Source organism: Herpailurus yagouaroundi, unplaced genomic scaffold (assembly GCF_014898765.1).
Source record: "Herpailurus yagouaroundi ecotype Mexico unplaced genomic scaffold, PumYag 100, whole genome shotgun sequence".
Classification (NCBI taxonomy): Eukaryota; Metazoa; Chordata; class Mammalia; order Carnivora; family Felidae; genus Herpailurus; species Herpailurus yagouaroundi.
This window is the reverse complement of record NW_024412391.1, coordinates 7,477,173-7,499,485: the sequence shown is the minus strand read 5'-3', so window position 1 is coordinate 7,499,485 and position 22,313 is coordinate 7,477,173. Positions and strand designations below refer to the sequence as shown.

Sequence of the window (22,313 nt, the reverse complement as noted above, 5' to 3'; positions counted from 1 at the left end):
CGCTTAACCGACTGAGCCACCCAGGTGCCCCATGCAAAGACATTTTATGACACTTCTTAGTGAATACATCCAGTCAAATTATGTTATACTGTAAACTTCAATGAATTTCAATGACCTTCAATGTCAGAATCAAAAGGAAACTAGACATCATCAAGTGTGATATCCTTTTTTTTTACTTTTTTTTTTTTACTGTTTATTTTTGAGAGAGAGAGAGAGAGCCTGAGGGGGGAGGGGCAGAGAGAGAGAGGGAGACACAGAATCCAAAGCAGGCTCCAGCTCTGAGCTAACAGCACGGAGCTAACAGCTCTATGGGGCTCGAACCCACGAACCATGGGATCATGATCTGAGCTGAAGTTGGACGTTTAACTGACTGAGCCACCCAGGCACTCCATGACATTCTTATCTAAGAGATAAGGAAATAAACCCTAATGTGTTAAGTGACTTGCCCATGATCACACAACTTGTGTGGAATCTAGCTAGGAATCTTTTTTTTTTTTTAATTTTTTTAAATGCTTTTTGCAAAGAGAGAGAGGGAGAGACAGAATCTGAAGCAGGATCCAGGCTATGAGCTGTCAGCATAAAGCCTGACAGGGGGCTTGAACCCAAGAACTGTGAGATCCATGACCTGAGCTGAAGTTGGACGCTTAACCGACTGAGCCACCCAAGTGCCCCAGGAATCTTAATCTCTAGTCTCTCAATCTCTGTCTCTCTCTGCTTTATCTGACATCATAGACTGGATGAATATCCTCTTGTTAAAAAACAACAAATTAAGGGCACCTGGGTGGCTCAGTCAGTTAAGCGTACGACTTCGGACTTCGGCTTCGTCAGTTTTGGCTCCGTGTCAGGTTCTGTGCTGACAGCTCAGAGCCTGGGGCCTGCTTAAGATTCTGTATCTCCCTCTTTCTCTGCCCCTCCCCTGCTTGTGTTTTGTCTCTCAAAAATGAAAAAACATTTAAAAAATTTAAAAAAAAACTAGAAAAATAAAACCTACTTCTAGTATGATTCCCCTTGGGCTAGAGCAAATATAATTAAAGTTGCTACTAATATTAATGGTTGAGACAACTATCAGTGAATGAAACACAGCCACTATTTATAGACCTAAAGCCAGTCATTAATTGTCCTTTGGTTTTTGTTCTTCAGAATCAATAGTCACTACTGAGAGAATAATGGTTCCCTCTTCCATCCATGATGAAACATAACAAACGAGATTCCAGCTTGTCCAGGAGCAGTTTTTGAGTTGATAATTCACTAGCTCAGACCATTGCCAAAGCATTAATTTTGGCTACCCTTGGATAATCTCACAGAGAGGCAAATACCTGCTGGGTGTAGTTGCTGGAAGGGGTCATTAATCATCGCAGAGTGAAGGCCCATAAATTCCAAAGAATACAAAAGGAAAGAACAATGACATTTTTCCACAGTGGAAACCCTTAGAGAACTAAAGAGTAGGCCTTGTAGGGAGGCGAGTTCCAGCACTTTTTGACTTGGCCCATCCTTGTGGATGCGCCCACCCTCAGATCACATGCACGGCACACATACGTGTGTACACACATGTACCTACACATGCTGTCATCAACATAGGCGTTATCAACCCATATGTGTACATGGGTGCTCTTACATGCACACAAGCTCATTTATGGGAAGTGAGACATAAAGAGGTCTCTCACAAATACAAGCGATCATAAATGGCTGGAAAATTTCCCAGTCTGCATGAACTGTCATAAAGATAACTACATGATATCAAGCATTTTAATGGAACATGGCAGGCATGATCTCTAGTGTGCAAGTATGGAGGGGAAATCTTGGTCAAGGTGACCCTAGAAGTGGGGGATAAAAACCATAAGAAAAAGTTAGAAGGGAGGAGAAAGGAGGAAGCAAAGGCAAGAAGATATAAAATAGCCTGATCTGTAAAAATGCATGCACAGAATGGTCACACAGCATTCAAAATAGAAATGTAAAGAAACACTGGCAACAAGATACATTTCCAGCAGAAAGAGATTGGTTAAATAGGGCATACCCACATAACAGAGCTTTATATAATTAAAAAAATGTTTTAGAATTTATAGGAAATATGTTTATAAATAGTGATACATTTAGGAAACACGATGCAAAGATTATACAACGTACAATATCAATTTTGTTAGAAAATTACACTATGAGAGGGGTTCTGGGTGGCTCAGTAGGTTAAGTGTCTGACATCAGCTCAGGTTATGATCTCGTGGTTTGTGAGTTCGAGCCCCGTGTGGGGCTCTGTGCTGACAGCTCAGAGCCTGGAGCCTGCTTCACATTCTGTGTCTGCCTCTTTCTCTCTCTGCCCCTCCCCTGCTCATGCTCTGTCTCTCTGTCTCAAAAATAAACTTTAACAAAATTTAAAAAATGAAAAAAAAAAAGAAAGAAAATTACACTATGAGAAAAGTCTGGGAGGAAACATGACAAAATGCTAACAGCAATGATCTCTGTGGAGTGGGATTATAGAGGACTTTTTCTTGATACATTTCCAGATTGGTCCCCTTTCCAACAATGACTATACATGTTTCCGCTCAAAAGTTTTATGTGGATGTCTAGGAGCCTGGGGATTCCAGGTTGGAAACTATAAGCATTCAATAGTTATAGTGATTCAATCATTAATTCATGAATTAAGGCCTTTATTCCTGAAACACTGATTAAATATTGCCATGAGTACAACACTGTGCTAGGCCCCGAGGGAAGTAAACAGGATAAAAGAACAGTCCTCTGTGCCTGGGTGCTTGCTCCGTGTAGGCCTCAACCAAATGTGGGCATACTCATAGCTTTGGGGTTTTCTGGACACCATCCCTGGAGGTCAGCTGGACGCAGGTGAACAAAGCCAGTCCGGAGGGCCGGCGCCCATGATTTCCTTCAGTGATACCTAGTTTCCGTCCTAAACTACAAGGACCTGATTACTGCACTGGACCACAGTGGACAGGACAAAAGGAAGCTGGCCCAGCATAATGCTGGGATCATGCTTGGGCAGTGGCAGCAGAAGGAGGCCCTCAGGGGACCAGGACACATCCTCCCTCCCCTCTTCCTGTCTCTGAACACCTTCATTGTCTGAAGGCCACGTACAGTGTCACATTCTGCCTCATGAGTCTTTATATGCTTATCTTATGACCTCCTGTCAGAGTGTAAGCTTCTTAAGGACGGAAAACATATTCTGCTCATCTTTATAACAGTAGGGCCAAGCAGAAAACAGCTTGAATGTAATAGGGTCTCAGTAAATTCTGGGTGGACTGAATTGAAATGTGGTGGAACCCATTTAATAGTGATGTCAAAGACTAAGAACAATATATATAGATATATATATCGGTATATATATCTATATATATAACAATATATATAGATATATATAACATATCTCTATATATAGATATATATATAACATCTATATATCTCTATATATAGATATATATAACAATATATATAGATATAGATATAACAATAATATATATAGTAGATATAAGAAATATATATATATATATATATATATATATATATATATATATATACACATTATTGGCCATGCTATTTTAGGCTTTATTGAGTGCCAGTGCATTTTGGGTACCTGATTTAATGTATGGTAAAGCCACATCCACACAGCCGCGAACCATGTTAGACTTAGAACGGGATCCTAGCACACCCGGTGCACACCCAGAGGTGCACAGCACACGCACAGATGTTCAGCAAACACACACTCCCAGGGGACAGTCGTGTGGCTGATGGGAAAGAGGCTTCTAGCATAGCCTGGGGAGAGACGTGGCTGCATAGGGAGACGGGGAGGACGAAGAAGCTGGTAGGGACAGCACAGTGACCACAGGATGTGAGTCAGTGTTTTTGTCCATACTTGTGAGTCTCTGAATCTCCCACCTCTTGGGACCTCCCAAGTTCTCCAGCAGCAGCTTTTTGCATTTGATATACCCTAGTTACGACCCGCGTTCAAGATTCCAGACACCAAGCGCTCCTCAGACTCCCACACCTCCCTGAAGCCACGAATACCAGCACGAAGTTGGCAAGAACGCCGCAGTCCCCTGGCAGGCCACAGAGGCCGGGCCCATACCTTGAGAGGGAACTGCTGGGTGAGTTCTGGCACATACGCAGCCCCGGCCTGCTTCTTATGCAGTGACACGACCACAAAGTATTCGAACAGCTGTCTCTGCTGGTACTCCATGAGCTCCCGGTCAAGGGATGGGTATCTCGGAGCCTGCTTCAGGCGTGACTTCACATTGACCAGGCGCTGACTGTGAGCTAGGGGGACAGGGACAGTGAGTGCCAGCGTGCCACTGTCTTCCCAACGAGGCACTGCACGGGGCTGTGACAGCCTGTGTGTTCCTTCCAATCCTAAAAAAGTGTTCCCGCATTTAACAAATTAGCTCACAGCCCTTTGTTTGGGGTCCCTGCCAACTTCGGGGCGAGCCACACTGGATAGGCCACCCGGCTCATGGGGGGCGCGGAAGCCCGGGATGCGGGGGCTCTGCTCAGCCATGGGTCTGTTGTGTGGACTTGGTGCAGTGGTTTGAGTAATCTTTGCGTCCCTCTGTCAGATGGGGTGGGGGACGCTGACTCCTCCCCTCACTTATTCCCTTCATCTTCCAGTTTGTGAGATGTGACACAATCCAGACCACAAGGCTTTTGGAGCGGAGAACTTTGTGAACATCTGTGTGACAGAACGGGCAGAGACATGACTAACTCAGAGCTCCCACCCACCTTCCCTCCTGCCATCATTCTATGTGATGGAAACGGACTTGCTTCATTCTTGAGGTGGGCCGGGGAGCAGGTGGGCATGAGAGGTGAATGAGGCAGGGATGCCAAGCAGACCGGTCCCCATCACCTCCCTCAGCAGCCCTGGGCTATGGCTTTCTTTGGCTTCCCCCCACCCCGGGTCTGAGAAATTGTGGAAAACTCACTAAAGCCTACACCGAAGTCAATGAATTTAGATCTACAGAGACCAATTACTTCAGTGACTTCATTTGAAAGACGAGGAATAGAGGCCCTGAGATCTTAAGTGATTTCCTCCTGATCTTACAGCAATTTTCATGGGAGTGGGACAAGAGCCCAGGTGCCTGGAGTCCCAGGCCAGCAGTGGAAAACACCGATAACGGAAAGGCATAGGAATGGGGGCCACTGCAGTGGTATCCACCCTGGATCTCTGGAGCCACAGGCTCAGTGACCAAACAGGTCCTATCTGGTCATGCTCAGGACTGACCGGCCCCTGAGCAACCCTGTGGGTCCCCTGTCCCCTCACATTCACGCCTTTCCCAACCGGCTCGTGCGAGGACACTCTGTCCTGTCTCCCACCTTAAGCAGGAAGCGCCACAGCCATCTGCATGCGCCCTGCACACCACCTGCTCTTCTCACCTTTCAGTTTCTCCTCGGTGTCGCTGTCAGACTCACTGTTCTCATCTGTCACTGGACAGAAAAATAACAAACAAACAAAAAACGGCAATAGAAGAAAATTGCGTGTGTGAGTTTTTCTAACACAGGAAACTTTTTGCATGCAGTCACGTAAATCCAAGATTTCTACTTCAGAGGGGCTATTTTCTTTTTGTCAATTTAAATGTCACGGACAAACTATGTCTTTGTCCAACTAAATGTACTTCCACGTGAATGCGGCTCTAGTTTGGATGGTACCTAGATCAAAATAATACAGCCAAAGAGACTGGCTCCTTGTATGTGTGCTAAGCAAAGAGAACTGCTCCCATGGTGAGCTCAGAGCATGCGGCACTGGGCTGACTTGATGGGTGGACAGTCAAAGGACCACGGGACAGGCCACCAGGCTGAGGTCTTTCCTGGGTCCTCGCTGTCCCGTGGACAACAGGAGATTCTTACAAAGGGCTGACTTGTTCTCATCTTTGGTGAGCCAGCTCTGAACCACAGGAAGCCTCTTTTAGGAAGAATCTGTTTTCAGATTGATGGGGCGCGAGTGATGGTGGCGGGGGGTCATACCTTTTCCTGAGTTGCTCTCTGTTGACTGGGACAGCCTCTTCACACGTTTCTTTCCTCTCCGGGCCTCGTAAATGGCATTGATTCGCAATACCAACTGCCAGACACCGGGAGAAGAAAAGCCAGTGTTAGTGGCTTCCTCTCCATGTGCAGCTGGGATTCCTTTGCTGCTCGTTCTCTTCCAGGACGACAGAAGGCCGGGAAAGGAGGAGGGAGGGGCCGCTTTCCACGGGCCCACTGGCATCTCTCAATTACTCCTTTCTACCAGACAGGAACAGGACTGTCGAGGACAGTAAAGGAGGCCGCCAGCCTCCCTGATGTATGAATAGGGGAGGTCTGAATATACTAACACATCCAGCTGAGACACAGGGAGGCAATTTCATTGGCTAATTGTGTGACAGTAGCTCCCCCTTCGATGCTGCGATGTCACTGTGATTTGGGAGCAGTCTTTGTGCCCCCCGGGGTGGGGGGCGGTGGTGGGGGAAGAAAAGGGAAGAGACAGCAAAAATAAAAAGCTTCCCGGGCAGGGCCCGTTTTGTAGGAAACACGCCAAAGACTGTGTGAGCAGCTGTGGGCAGGAAGCGGGCAGGGATTACAGCAGCTTTCGAGTTCTAGCTCAGGGCTGCATAGCCATGCCCCGCACCCCGCATACCACCCTTCCTGCGGAGGAATGCTCATCCACACTTGTAAGGCCTTCCATGATCTCTCTTACCGCTCGGCAGGCACCACTACTGAGCAGCACATTTTCCAAGCTGACTCTAGCAGACCCATCGGGTGACTGAAGCCCTGGGTTGCTTCCCACCAGGCTTTACAGCACCTGCAAATTTCACCAGTGGAAGCCTCCTGGGCTCCACCTGGTTGCGAGGAAGGGAAGTCTACCTGTGTATAGTCAAGGCAAACCAACTGGTGAATTTATTATTTTTTTTAAGTTTATTTTCCCTAGTAATCTCTACACCCAACCTGGGGCTTGAACCCATGACCCTGAGATCAAGAGCCACACGTTCTTCTGACTGAGTCAGCTGGGTACTCCCCAACTGGTGATTTTATTTTATTTTTATTAAAAAAATTTTTTTTTAATGTTTATTTATTTTTGAGAGAGAGAGAGAGAGAGAGAGAGAGAGAGAGCTTAAGAGGGGAAGGGCCAGAGAGAGAGGGAGACACAGAATCTGAAACAGATTCCAGGCTCTGAGCTGTCAGCACAGAGCCCCATGCGGGGCTCGAACTCACGAACCGTGAGATCATGACCTGAGCCGAAGTCGGACGGTCAACCGACTGAGCCACCCAGGCGCCCCCCCCCCCCCAACTGGTGATTTTAAAGGGGAGCTGTGTTTATAAGCTGCCTTGAAAAGTTTTATATTCTTTTTTGCACTGGAAGAACTGGAGAGAGGATGTGCTATGATGAACTGGGTGATGGGCATGCAGGTGGGCACAGTGGGTTAGCTGTTGCCAATCCCCATCTCTGCCCTCCGTCCCTCTGTCCCAGTCCCTGAAGCAGCTCAGCAGCTCCTCTCCACAAGCCGGAGTGCTGGACCACCAATGGAGGAAGGTGGCTCATTCTCCAGGTCTCCTTGTGGCGGGCCTGGGCCCCAGCCCCTCAGCTCTGCAGACTGTTAGGACACTGCCCTGCCACATCTTTGCACACCTGCACACTCTGGGTCCTGTGAGGTGGCCCAACACTGGCCTTGACAGCTCTCTTGGTGAATTCCTCATTCCTAACCCTGTCCTGGCTTTGCCTTGAACCTGAATGAGGTCTCTGCCTTCACCGCCTAATCCCTGCAGTGTGGCTTATTTATATTTCTTCTTATGAAGCAGCCATTTCCTTCAGAGCTCAGACCCATGAAATGGCACTTGCTGGTTTTCACACATGTTCTAGCCACTGGAATATTAATGCTAGCCCCATTTCCTATGGAATAAGACAATGCATAAATGAGATGCTAGTATTATTCACAGTAGCCAGGAAGTGAAAACATCCAAATGTCGATCAAGGGATGAATGGATAAACCAAATGTGGTACGTACAATGGAATATTATTCAGCCTTCAAAAGGAAGGGAGTTTGGGCACATGCTCGAACATAAATGAAACTTGAGGATGTTATGCTAAGTGAAATAAGTCAGTCACAAAAGGATAAAGATTGTAAGATTCTACTTATGTAAGGTACCTAGAATAGGCTAATTTGTACAGACAGAAAGCAGAACAGTGGTTGCCAGAGGCTGGGGGGGAGGGCAGAATGGGGAGTTAGTGTTTCACGGGTATAGAGTTTCTATTTGGGGAGATGGAAAGTTCTGTAGATGGATGGTGGTGATGGTTGTATAACAGTGTGAATGTACTATTTTATTTTTTTAATGTTTATTTTTGAGGGAGAGGGAGACAGAGCATGAGCAGGGGAGGGGCAGGCCAAGTGCCTGTGCACTGTGTAAGTGCCGGTGACACTTCCATTTCAGGCAGTATCTTAACATGGAACGAACTGCTGCATTTGCAAATTAAACACATACATAGCGGCAGCACTAGCCCTGCTTTCCCTCCACCTCTACTTTCATACGATGCGCACACGCATTCTCTTTCCCTCAGTCTCAAAAAACCTTTAAAAAATATTAGAAGCGCCTGGGTGGCTCAGTCGGTTGAGTGTCTGACTCTTGATTTCAGCTCAGGTCTTGGTCCCAGGGTTGTGGTATTGAGCCCCACAAAGGGCTCTGCACTGAGCATAAGGCCTGCTTAGGATTCTCTCTCCCTCTACTCCTCTTCCCGACTTGTGTTCTCTTTCTCAAATTAAAAAAAATGGGGCACCTGGGTGGTTCAGTCGGTTAAGTGTCCGACTTTGGCTCGGGTCATGATCTCACAGTTAGTGGGTTGGAGCCTCACTTCGGGCTCTGGGGCCTGGAGCCTGCTTTGGATTCTGTGTCTCCCTCTCTCTCTACCTCTTGCCCGCTCACGCTCTCTCTCAAAAATAAACATTAAAAACAAAAAAAAATTAAAACAATTTTTTTCTAATAATTAAATAAAAGACATTAAAATAGTACATGGGGGAGTGATGGGTAAAAGGACAGGGGTAGGAGACAGAGGTTAAACGCTTGGTAAGAAAATCATGTACTCAGAGTTGTGTTAAAGTTCTTTTAACCCAACACGTAATTCATTTGATTATCTCTGTTTCATTTGTTAAAATAATGGTAAGGCTGTCAGTACAGATGTGAACGGTCACTTTTAATTATTCCACAAATGTAGGATTTTGATATTTCAGAGACCTATGAACAGTCCCAGAAAAAGCGGAAGGGGAGTTAAGGGAGTGCCTAGAGATGCCACACTTTGGGGGCCCCGGAGCAGCTATCACGATAGCACAGGACAGTGACTGTGGAAGGCAGTCGACGGGACGCCCGGGAGTGAGTCTGTGCTGAAAGACACTGGGTCCCTGTGTTAGTGGAGCTCATTCAGCAAACATCAAATAATCAGTATGCAACCTGCACCACACTCTGGGCAGGACAAGGCCCAACAAGGAGAGCAGAAGAAGGAGGAGGCCTGCCTCCACCCTGGCCCCTCCAGTTGCCCTCTGTCAGCAAGATGTCTTCTCCCCTGTTCCGCCTACAACCCCCTCCTACCAGGCTGTGGGTTTTAGTCTTTTCTCAATCACCTGACCCTGGCTGTCCTTATTCTTCAGAACGCACTCTGATTGTCAAGGTGACTTCACTTCACTTGAATGAGAATGTTGGGAACGGGTGTGGTAGGGGTGAAATTATGGCTCAAAATACTGATTAACCAAACTGTCAGGAGGAACCAGCTTGTAAATGTCCCATGACTTTCAGGTCAATGCATCACTTTGAGAAATCTGATGAAACCTATAGACCATCTTCTCCCTCTTCCATCTATCCCCCCAAAACTCTCCACACAAAATTTTACATGATATTATTGGTTTCATGACTTCTAAATCCCATCCATCCATCCATGTATTCTGAAATGAAGAGTTCCTGCTCTAAAAGTTCTCATAGGAAGTTGGTACCCAAGTGGCCAGTGAAGAGGGACCAGCACAGCAGGGCTGGAGCTGAGGAAAGGGAAACATCCTTTGATGTTTTACCTTTCCAGCTGAAAAGAGGCAGCAAAGGGGCACCTGGGTGGCTCAGTCAGTGAAGCGTGACTCTTGATTTCGGCTCAGGTCATGATCTCACGGTTGTGAGACTGAACCCAGCATTGGGCTTGTGCTGGGCGTGGAGCCTATTGGGGATTATCTCCCTCTGCTTCTCCCCTGCTCGGGTTCTCTCTCTCTCTCTCTCTCTCTCAAAGAGCCAGGAAAGATATTTTTGACAAGTGCTGGCCCGGAGCTCAGGCTTCACAGGATGCCACCTCTGTAGCTGGTGTTCACCAAAGTCTGAGTCACAGCACAAGGAACGGAGCTCTGCTTTTTGAGGCCCTTGGAGGAGGGGCATTGGAAACGTGGTGTGGGATCACAAGCAGAGCTGAGGCTGGGAGAGGAAGGGCTAAGAGGAAGGCTACAGGACCACAGTAACTATCATGACAAAGGCTCAGACACTCCAGCCTGCTGCCTGGCCTGTGATGAGGCAGGCAGAAGACGGCCCAGTGTTCAGTTCTCTGCCCAGATTCCTCTGCAGCCCTCCTTGGCAGGAAAGGGGACCTATCTGCACACGAAGTTTGCTGCAAGCCTTACCTTGGGTATCTTTCTCTTCTTCCTGCCATTCTGCGGATCTCCAAGGTTAAAGAAAGTGTCATCAGGGCTGCTGGGGGTGGAGGGGGGGCTGATTTTGGAAGGGGACCCATATCCATCCCGACTCAGCTTCCTAGTGTCCAGCAGTTTGAAGTTCCTTCTCTCTGAATTTTGCCGGAAAAAAGCAGGTTTGGACAATGACTGCAGGGAGGCGAAAGGAGAAAAGAAGAGCAAATAAATACAAAGGGACTAACTGGGAGATGGCTGGGGGTGCCAGTGATACAGACCATGAGATGGAGAGGGAAAGCTGGTCTCTGTTCCCAGGGTAGGCTGAGTCTGTCTGCATGAAGATGACAAAGGACGCACACCCAATCCAGTCTCCTTTTAGACAAGCGGGAGTACCCTGGCTCTCTTACCTGTACAAATCAGGAGCTCAGCCAACTAACACCCACCGGACTGGGAGTCAGAAGACCTAAGCCTGGTTTTGACCCCTGCCCGCTGGTAAGCTGAGGACCTCCTATACAAGGAGCTTCACTTCCTAAGCCTCGGGGTCTTATCTCTAAAAATGAGCTGCTTTAAGGTCAAAGGTAAAAAAGCAAAAAACCCCAAAACCAAAAACCCTGCAACTTACAGATCTTCTTTTTCTTTTTTATATACCACCAATTTTTAAATATGTATTAGGAAGGTTGCGGAAGAGATGTGGTTAACCCTGGTGTTGGGTCGCTGGTCTGTGGGCTCCACAGGCCCTGGTCCATGTTGTCTGGTCCCCCTCTGCCATCTTGTACTGATTTAAAATTAACTCCCCTAGCGGTGTCTGGGTGACCCAGTCGGTTAAAATTAACTCCCTCTAGAACTCATTTTTGTAACACATAAATTAATGAAAAGGCAAACAGGCAAAAAGATAGGGATGGAAAATTTATAAAATAAAGAAAGACAATGATGCTTAGATATGGAAAATGATTCTTAGCTTTACTCATAAGAGAAAAGAAAATGAAAACATCAAAGAGACATTTTTCCCTCTAAGATTAGCGAAGGTAAATTTGGTAACTCACCGGAGTTATTGGTGAGTCCCTTTCACACTTTCGTACACTGCTGGTGGGACTAGAAATTGGTACAATTCTATGGAGGGCGATGGAGCAGTGTCAACAAAATTACAAATGCACATGCTGCTTCACCCAGTAATTCCATCTCCAGGAATGGGTCCTACCCATATACCCAGACTTGGGCAAAGTTATACTGTACGAGGCAAGCTATACTGTGCAAACTGTATTGTACACTGTGAGATGGCTTGTAAAGTACAAGTACACAAAATACTGGAAACGATGTCCATCAGCAGAAGCTGGTCAAATAAAATCTGGTACATCTACAGAATGGAATACGATGCATGTGTAAGAAAAATCTTAATGTACTCATATGGAAAGTTCTCTCAGATGTGTATATATATATATATTTTTTTAATGTTCTACTTATTTTGGGGAGACAGAGAGAGAGAGAGACAGAGTACGAGCGGGGGAGGGGCAGAGAGAGAGGGAGACACAGAATCCACGAAGCACGTTCCAGGCTTTGAGCTGTCAGCATAGAGCCTGACGTGGGGCTTGAGATCACGACCTGAGCCGAAGCCGGACACTCAACTGACTGAGCCACCCAGACGCCCCGGATGTCCGTTGTTAAGCATGAAAAGCAAAGTGTAGAACAGTTGGCATAACATGCTGATGTGTGTGTGTTTTAAGGAGCTACCCTGCTGGTGTATGCAGAGGAGAGTTCAGAAGGACACATCAGAAACTAACAGTGGTTCTTCTGGGGGACAGAGATGGAGGGCCAGGGGCCAGAGGAAGACTTTTCACTGTACACTTTTAATACTCCTTAAAGTTTAAGCCATACGAATATATTAACACTGAAATACGAGATACTAATAAAATTTAAAAACTACTTGGACTATCTTCTTTCTAAAGGTACTTCCAGGATGCACACTGTATTATAATTATAGCTGCAAAGTCTCTTTTTTAAAATGAATTAATGAGTTAATGCATTTGATGGGCTAAAGGTATATAAAGTACCTAGCAAAATACCTGATACACTACAGTTTTTCTCATTTTTTCACACTTTAATATGCTAACTGCTTTTTTCTTTAGTATATTGTTTATGTTCTTTGCCTATTTATCTTTTGAGTTCCTAGTGTTTTTCTTATTAATTTGGAAGAACTCTTCATATAGAGCAGATATGAACTATTTGTCAATTTGTTGTGTGTTTTTTCCATGTTTTTTTAAAGATCATGTGAAATCTTTGTATATGAAAATCTGTTCATCTTTTCCTTTGTGAATGATTTAATCTTGCCTCTCTTTGCCTAGAAAGTATATATATTTTTAGAGGTTTAATACATATTTAATTCCATTTTCTTGTGGATTTTCTTAGCTTATTTCGAATGTATTTTTTTAGTGTTTTATTTTTGAGAGAGAAAACGCGAGCAAGGGAGGGACAGAGAGAGGGGCACAGATGATATGAAGTAGGCTATGCATTGAGACCAGCAAGCCTGATGTGGGGCTCGAACTCATAAACTGCAAGATTGTGACCTGGGCTGAAGTCAGACACTCAACCGACTGAGCCACCCAGGTGCCCCTTAACATATTTTATTTATTAATCCATCAATCATTTATTTTATTGCATGTTAGTCTAAAGTGATTTTTCCCCCAAAGCTACTTTATCCCTATTCCATTTAATAAATAAGTCTTTCTTTTCCTATCAGATTACAAGGCCACATTTATTATATCTTAAACTCTTACAGAATCATCTTATTTTGTTCCATCGATTTCTCTATTCTTGTTTCGTTCCACATAGTATGTAACAATAACTCCAGAACCTTTTCTTTTTGAATATTTCTAGGAATAAAGACTCCTAGTCTTCCCAAGTGGCCTGCTGCAATGTTTGTATCACGAATCTATAGGCAGCAATCAATCGCTTAGCACCACAAGCCCTGAGCAGAAAAAGCCAGTGTGGTTTGCTCACTATGCGCATCTTCATAATTAAACCAGCACATAAAGAAGGAATAGCTAGAAGCTTTCTTAGAGGCCAAATTCCATCTGCAATGAAATCCAAGGAAATGGCCCCGAGTCTTTCCCTGTATTAGAATCACGTATCACATTGTTGGCAAAAAGCAGGCAACTGTTTTTATTAGACTTTTAGGTGTGAGAGTGTTTGTTCAAAGATTTGACCGATAAAGAAGTCTGAGGAGAAAGAAAACAGAACGGAATCAGAACATGGTACACAACTCTCTAAAGGGTGTCAAGAGACCTGGGGGAGGCTGCATGGGCTGCATCTCCCCATGGTGACACTGCCAGGGAAAGGGGCCCCGGTGTGCCCTCCAGAGCACCCAGAATCAGCCCCCAAACGTCCAGGGAGCTTTCATGAGGGGGTGGAGTTTCAGCTGCTACTTAACTGAGAAGAGGACCTAGTGGGCTCTGGGGTAGAGCGTTTTCAAGTAGATAGCACAATTTGAGAAGAGGCATAGCGGTGAGGAAGAGCAAATTAGACCAGAGAGAGTCTTCATGGCTTAGAGCGAGTACAGCCAAAGAGATGGAAGAGATCACACACCAATGAGGACATCAAATCATCTGTGGAAGGCCTTTGAAGGTAAGGGTATGACTCTTGGACTTAGCAGGGGGTGGCAAGCCTTTTCTTAAAGGCCAGACGGTAAATATTTTAGGCTTTGTCACGACTACTAGACTCTGCCACCACAGTGCAAAAGCAGCCATACCAAATATGTGCATGAATGAGCGTGGCTGTTACAGAAAAACTTTATTTACAAAATCAGTCAACCAGCAGAAGTTGGTCAAACCTGAACGATAGTATAAAAGAATAGATACTATAGGACCCCAGAGGTGATTATATCAGGCTGTGGCCCAGATAAGATTCCTGCTTTTGATCAGAAAGCCTCACTCGGGGTGTGTGGATGGTTCAGTCAGTTGGGCGTTTGACTCTCGATTTCGGCTTGGCGTGTGTCATGGTCTTGTGGTTTGTGAGTTTGAGACGCTGCCCTGTGTTTGGCTCTGGGCTGACAGTGTGGAGCCTGCTTGGGATGCTCTCTCTCTCTTCTGTCTCCCCCTGCTTGCTCTCTCTCTCAAAATAAAATAAACTTAGAAAGAAAGAAAGAAAGCCTCACACCAATGTGCTCTGATGGTAATATGCCTAATTCCATTGTGTCTATGGAATAACCTCTAGGGAGGGGCCCAGCTGTTGCAGAGGCACACAGAATGGACCTAGCAAAAGATCTGTGGTGTCCAAAAAAGAAAAGCAGGCAAGAACTCTCTGTGGAAACTTCATGAGTTATTTTGGGGGACCGAGTGTGATGGGCCCTGGCCAGGGGACTTCTTGGTGGGGAAGAGGGGCGGCAAGGAAACTGCATGCCTCCCTAAAGGGAGCTGACCTGGACTCAAGCCAGGGTTCATTCACCCTTCTTGTCTGCGAATGGTGGCTGGTGGCTTAACTCCTTCCTGTCCTCTCTTGTCCCTGTCTTACTGCCTCAGAAGACAGTGATGTAAGAAGACTGAAAGGGCCCTTGATACCAAATATCACATCTCTTCCTAACCTAACTTAACCTCATTCCTGGTCTCTTTTATAGAGGCTTCGTCTAAGGACTTAGATGTCATTCTCACAAACATGTCCGTTAGCTCATATATACCCACAGGTACATATCTTTCCATGAATGCATAAACACTTCCTTAAATATACACACACAGAAGTACATAGGAAAGCAAACACGCATATTTTAACAATTGGGACATTATACAAAGTGATGACATTACATTTAAACAATGGAATGCCAGGCAGACAACAAACATTGTTTTTAAAAGGAAATTAATGACGTGGGGAAATACTCAGGATAAAGGCCAGCAACAGTATATAGACATCATCCCAAATCTTTTTTTTTAAATTTTTTTTTTCAACGTTTATTTATTTTTGCGACAGAGAGAGACAGAGCATGAACGGGGGAGGGGCAGAGAGAGAGGGAGACACAGAATCGGAAACAGGCTCCAGGCTCTGAGCCATCAGCCCAGAGCCTGACGGCGGGGCTCGAACTCACGGACCGCGAGATCGTGACCTGGCTGAAGTCGGACGCTTAACCGACTGCGCCACCCAGGCGCCCCCCAAATCTTTTTTATGTACACACACACACACACACACACACACACACACACACACACGCTAACAATCTATTAAAGAAAAATAAAAATCCCCGATTATGGATGAGTTTTATATTCTTCATTACACTTTTCAGTATTTAAGAAAATTTTGGATGGCTCAGTCATTAATCTGACTTCGGCTCAGGTCATGATCTCAGGTTCATGAGCTCAAGCTCAGCTTAGGGTAAAACGTGAGCCCAGCTTCAGGTGAGCCCTGCTTCTCACTGTCTCCCTCACCCACACCCACACCCATCTCCTCCTCTGCCCCTCCTGGGATATTCTCTCTCTCTCTCTCTCTCTCTCTGCCCCTTGCTCACTTGCACCCTCTCTCTCTCTCTCTTTCTCTCAAAAAAAATTAAAAAAAATTTTTTTAATATTTATTTATTTTTGAGAAAGAGAGACAGAGCACGATGGGCGGAGGGCAGAGAGAGAGGGAGACACAAAATCCAAAGCAGGCTCCAGGCTGAGCTGTCAGCACAGAGCCCAGCGTGAGGCCTGAACTCATGAACTATGAGATCATGACCTGAGCTGAAGTCGGGTGCGCAACTGATTGAGCCACCCAGGCGCCCACCCCACCCCCCCCGGCCAAAAATTTTTTTTGTGATGAGAATGTTCTGTTTTTAGGAAATAAAGTTTTTTTTTTTTAAAAAAGAACACATACTGAAAAGCACAATTCTATATATTTACCAAACGCACATAAATAGTAGCTACTTAGCCTAAGTATTTACAAGGATTAATTTGATTACTCTCATAAAATCCCTACGAGGAGAGTACTACTATCATTCCTATTTTATCAGTGACAAACTGATCCGTGTAGATGAGATCATTTGCCCAAAGTCACTCAGCTAGCAAGTTCTGAATGGAGACAGACTCTAGAACTTGCACACTCGACCAGATACTGCCTCTCTGTAGCTACAGCTAAGTGATACAGGATTTTTTGGTGTGGGAGATGGTGTGGGTGGGCTCCCCAGGCAACCAGAGAATGCTACTTAGTGACACGTTTTTTCCCTTAGGTCTTACAAGTCAGTACATAAAAAAGAATGTCTCACGTTAGCCTCGATTTCCTTTGTTATCAAAATTAGTTCCTACTCCATTTACTGTGCTATTCCAGGTGTGGGGATGGAGGTAACACATAGCAAGAAAAGAAAATAGCCCCGGCTCAAGAGCTTGCATTGTGTGTCTATAAGCATTAGCATCTGCACATCTGCTCCTTTCTGTCTGTCCAGCTGACCCTTACCCCTGTGCTGGGTCCAGGCACGGTCTCACTAAATGAGAATCCCAGAAGCTGTCACAGGATCTTTCTGAGGCTGACAGAGGAGGTCGCCACAAAGGGACTGCTTCCGCCAGTTCTAAGGTCCCAGGTGCAGCCCAGATGCGGCAGATGCTCCATGAATATTTGATGAGTTAAAACGGAGGAAGTGGTGAAGTCTGCAGCTGTCCCCCAGAATGGGCACAAACCGGGTACCCAGATGTGGGAGAGCGGAGGAATGAGCGTGGACACAGAGTCCTGCGGATGACGTGCAAAGGCTGAAAGCAGCTGGCAGGAATCGGCAGCAATCAGACACATACCCTGGGCAACTGGAGACAGGGATAGGCTTGTGGAGGCGGTTACCTACTGTGTTTAGCTGCTCTGGTGACACAGGACCTAGGTTTTCTCTGGCTGGCAGGAAGGGGAAGAAGAGGGCCGTTAAGTCCTTATTTCCTGGCATCAGGGAGGAGCCCCCAGCTCTAACTGCAGAGTTGCTTGGGGCAGATGTTGTTCATTGCTCCTAAGGGGCAGGCGGTGCATTCCCTGCGTGAAGAGGAGAGTAGGGGAGAGCCAGGTGGGACACGAAAGGGCACCCTGGGTTGTGAGAGAGCCTTCCTTCTTTTAAGCCAGACTTATCCACTGTGGGAAATGAAGGATTTCCTAAATGTCGAAGGCATCTATATCTACTGAAAACACACTTCAAAGGCAAGTAGGAAAACTCTAATTATCTCTTGTGCTGGATTATTCATGACAACACTCTTCCATAGGAGGAGAAAAAGAGCAGTTAACTGGCTTCGGCAAGAATTACAGTAATCGGCTTGGTTAGATAAGATCCACCCCTCATGGTGGAGTCTACCTTCAACTCTCTTCAGGAAGACTGGTGGCAGAGAGATTGCCTGTGTGACCACTGAGCACAAAAGGCATGCCTCATGTGCGGACCCCCCACCTGCCAGCAAATGCATGGAGCCCAGAGAGGAAGATGGCTTCTTTTCTTAGGCTGGAAATAGATCCTGCAATGGGACTGAAACTGACACCCAGGGCCTGGATTTGGCCTTCCTTTACTTAATTTCTTCATCAATTACACACTGTAGAACAACCACTAATGGCGGACACAAAGAAAGAGAATATTGAGGAACTTCAGGAATTCATAATTTAGCTGGGGAGGTTTTTAAGATACATTACATGACTTAAATCAGATTTTAAATCATCAACGTCAGAGATATAATGCCGTATACACAATTTGGTGTAAAATGAACACTTCAGCCCAATGAGTAAGAGGGGAAGAAGTTCCAGTGGCTGAAATGGCCTAGAAACTTCTTGAAGGAGGCAGGATTGGTCTGGGTTGTAAAGGATGGGGAGAGAAAGACAAGAGCCAAGAGCAGATATAAAAATGACCTAACGCAGGGGTGGGCAAATGTGGCCTCTGGGCCACATCTGGCCCACCACCTGTTTCTATACAGCCCACGAGCTAAGAATGGTTTTTACATTTTTCAAATGGTTGGAAAATAAGTAATATTTCACGACATGTGAAAAGTATGTAAAATTAAAATTTGGTGTCTGTAATAAAGTTTTATTGACATACAGCACATCCATCTGTTTGCATATTGTCTACAGCTGCTTTTCACTATAATGCAGCACTGAGTAGTCACAACAGAGTTCATATATTTACCCTCTGGTCCTTTACAGAAAAGGTCTGTCAATCTGGGCCTGGAGTATCAGAGGGGCAATTTGTATGCTTTTGCTAGACGGGAGCTTTTGTATGTAGGAAGTGTAGGAAATTAGGTAATAATGGATGCCCAGGGATCAATTATGAAGGATTATTTAATGCCAAGCTAAGGAATATAAATTCAATCCTCTTGGCAATGAGTTGAAGTTATCATTCACATGAGTATAGTTATATTATCTATATGTACCTAGTACAAAATTTCAAAAGGTTCAAAAGGATATTCAGTAAAAAAAAAAAAAAAAAAAAAAAAAAAAAAAAAATCAGTTTTCCACCTTGCCCTCCAGGTACTCACATTCAGACAACTCCACAGATATACCCACTCACTCTTAGGTTCCCTACAGGGATATTCCTCTACATACACAAACATATTTGAGTTTCCATGTATGTATATTTTTCTATTTAAAACCTCACAGACGGTGGCATGCTATAAAGGTACTGTTTCTGTACCAGAACTTTCAGTCTTATATTTTAGACTTTGTTTTAGGTCAGGCTACTCTTCCTTACAGTTGTATAATACGGATGTGCTATCTTACTTACCCAGTTTGGGGAGGTTTCTGACCCAGAAACTAAAATGTTATTTTAGGATGTTTGGTTGAGCAGAGGGTTTCCAGGAGAACTAGAGGCAGAACTAGAGCAGGCAGGCAGCTGATAGGCAAATCCAGGGACCAGAGGTGAGGGAGGCCTGGCACTCTGGTGTAACCCACAGCTCGAGGCTGCTCGAGGCCACCATGCTGGGGGTGCTGGGGACCCCTCTCCCTGCACCACTCCCTGGGGGGCTCATACCTTGGAGGGTGTGTCAGGAATGGAAGAAGTGGGAGAACCAGGGAAGTTCAAGACACACTTCTTCCCCAGGCAGCGACCGTGCAACTCCACGTCCTCATAAGGGTTTTCCTTCATTGGTGGATCTGTGGTCAAAGGCAACAAGTCAGGAACTGGGAACGTTACAGAAGTTTTCCTTATCAGAGAGCCACCCAACGTCTCGGCCTCTCCTGGTGGGGATGTCTGATGTCTTGCTATCCATTCACCCCCTTCCTCTTGGACCCTGGTTTTCGCCGGAGTGACTCCCTGTGACCCCCTTCTTAGATATATGGAGTTAACTCCATTCCAAGTTCAGAGCATCAGTCAATGTGAGCATCCCCAGTCTCCGCCTCAGTGTCCAGTTCAGGGAAGGGCTCACATCGCAAGCTTATGCCAACCAGTGCATGGCATTCCTGGGCTACGAAGGTGAACAAGGGACCTAAACTGGTCTCTTCAGCGTGAACCTCAGCATTTTTGTTGGGTGCAGAACATGGGCTCTCCTTCCCAACGGGAAGTTACAGATTCCAGGGAGCTGACGGCAGCCGTCATGAAGACCATAGGAAACCCGCCAAGAATGGAGCTAGCCCGAGTGATAACAAGGGAGAAGAGGGGCGCCTGGCTGCCTCAGTCAGTGGAGTGGGCAGTTCTCGATCTCAGGATTGTGAGTTCAAGCCCCACACTGGGTGCAGAGCCTACTTTATAAAAGGTGGGGTCGGAGGGAGGAAACAAGGGAGAATAGGCCAGTTCTGGTCACATGAACCAACAAACTCCCTTGTTATTTCAGCTGGGTCTTCCGTTCTCTGTAACTGAAAACTTCCCTGTTAGGTACACACTGTGAAGAGAAGTCCAGACCTCATACCCGCTTCAGACCTGGGAAGCCTACTGCTTTGGCAGCAACCCATCTCCCAAACTTGGACGCTATAATTCAAACAGTCTATGGTGAAATTCATAGCTCAGCTAAATATCTTTTCTGCCTCAAGTCTCGTGTTTCCTCCTACTGTGGAGTTTGTTCTGGTATTGATGATTCCATTCACGTATGTATATGTGTATCTGCCCTACCGATCCCTTGCATGTGGCCACGTACGGGTTTCTCCCTCTTACCAGCTCCTTTCTTCCCTCACTCCCACCCTTGACCCCAACATGCAGACGGTGGGCTGAGCTCACACTTCCCTGAAAACTGTGATATTCCCTGAAGGCTACTGAACTCACTAATTTATTGATTTTATTTTCCTTTTTAACTCACTAATTTAAATGCAAACAGAGGTGCCTGGGTGGCTCGGTTGGTTACATGTCTGACTTTGGCTCAGGTCATGATCTCATGGCTCAGGAGTTCGAGCCCCACATCCGGCTCGCTGCTGTCAGCAGAGGGTCCACTTCGGATCTTCTGTCTCCCTTTCTCTCTGCCCCTCCCCTGCGATTTTCTCAAAAATAAATAAACATTGGGGTGCCTGGGTGGCTCAGTCAGTTAAGCATCTGACTTCAGCTCAGGTCATGATCTTGCGGTTTGCGAGTTCAAGCCCCACATCGGGCTCTGTGCTGACAGCTGGAGCCTGGAGCCTGCTTCAAATTCTGTGTCTTCCTCTCTCTCTGCCCCTCCCTTGCTTGCTTGCTCTCTCTCTCAAAAATAAGTAAACATTAAAATTTAAAAAAAAATAAAATAAATAAAAAATAAATAAATAAATAAACAAACATTGTTGGGATGAGCACTGGGTGTTAAATGTAGAGGATGAACCACTGGATTCTACTCCTGAAATCATTATTGCACTATACGCTAACTAACTTGGATATAAATTAAAAAAAAAAAAAATTCTTAAATAAAATATTAGCAAATGAAATCCAAAATAAAATATAAACATTAAAAAATAAAGAAATGCAAACAAACTTGGTGAATCTGAGCTCCACTTTAGAATTTATTTTATTTTTTTTTTTTTTAATTTTTTTTTTTCAACGTTTATTTATTTTTGGGACAGAGAGAGAGAGACAGAGCATGAACAGGGGAGGGGCAGAGAGAGAGGGAGACACAGAATCGGAAACAGGTTCCAGGCTCTGAGCCATCAGCCCAGAGCCCGACGCGGGGCTCGAACCCACGGACCGCGAGATCGTGACCTGGCTGAAGTTGGACGCTTAACCGACTGTGCCACCCAGGCGCCCCATCCACTTTAGAATTTAAAAGAACTTAGGCCAAAGCTACTTTTAAAAATAGTAGACATTCATTTTAGTCTGAATTTTGATGCCCTGTTACTGTCACACTCCTACAGATTCAGGAAGAGCGTGGTGGCCTTAGTTTTCCTTCATTCCGTAATCCCTACATTTACTGAGCATCTGTTACAAACCAGGTACTTTCCATTCCATTTTCTCCAATCCTCAGCCCTACAATGTAACTGTCATCGTCTTTATTATACAGATGAGAGAACGATGTTCAGAAAAGTGAAGTCCCCCACTCACTGTTATACAGCTAATCAGGAGCAGAGCAGAGATTCAATCACAGCTCTTCAGACCCCAGGTCTCCAGTGTTTCCCACTGCAACATGCTGCCTCCATGGCCATTCAGCACCAGTCCTTCCTCTTTCCTCTCCGGTCCCACTTTCTCTCATATGTCCTTCCGTGGGCCACTCTGCCATGCCCCTACCTGCTCTCTTGTTCATCTGAGTACATGTATTTCTTCGAGACTCTGTGTGTGTGTGTGTGTGTGTGTGTGAGAGAGAGAGAGAGAGAGAGAGAGAGTGTGTGTGTGTCTGTGTTTCAAGGGGTCAGCCCCATTTC

The 22,313-nt window shown here is 45.7% G+C and overlaps 1 protein-coding gene across 4 annotated transcripts in view; it reads right to left on the bottom strand.

The window, feature by feature from the left end:
* The window catches only part of DENND2A (DENN domain containing 2A), a 103,836-nt gene that overhangs the window by 37,445 nt on the left and 44,078 nt on the right, over window positions 1-22,313 (bottom strand). For 2 of the 4 annotated variants that reach the window (XM_040471792.1, XM_040471790.1), the window contains exons 5-9: window positions 19,537-19,658; window positions 10,605-10,805; window positions 5,956-6,049; window positions 5,368-5,418; window positions 4,070-4,257 (exon numbers count right to left, since the gene is read on the bottom strand). In XM_040471792.1, coding sequence (XP_040327726.1) covers window positions 4,070-4,257; window positions 5,368-5,418; window positions 5,956-6,049; window positions 10,605-10,805; window positions 19,537-19,658 — 656 coding nt within the window. The remainder of the gene's footprint in view (window positions 1-4,069; window positions 4,258-5,367; window positions 5,419-5,955; window positions 6,050-10,604; window positions 10,806-19,536; window positions 19,659-22,313) is intronic. The other 2 variants (XM_040471791.1, XM_040471793.1) reach the window with 2 other exon arrangements.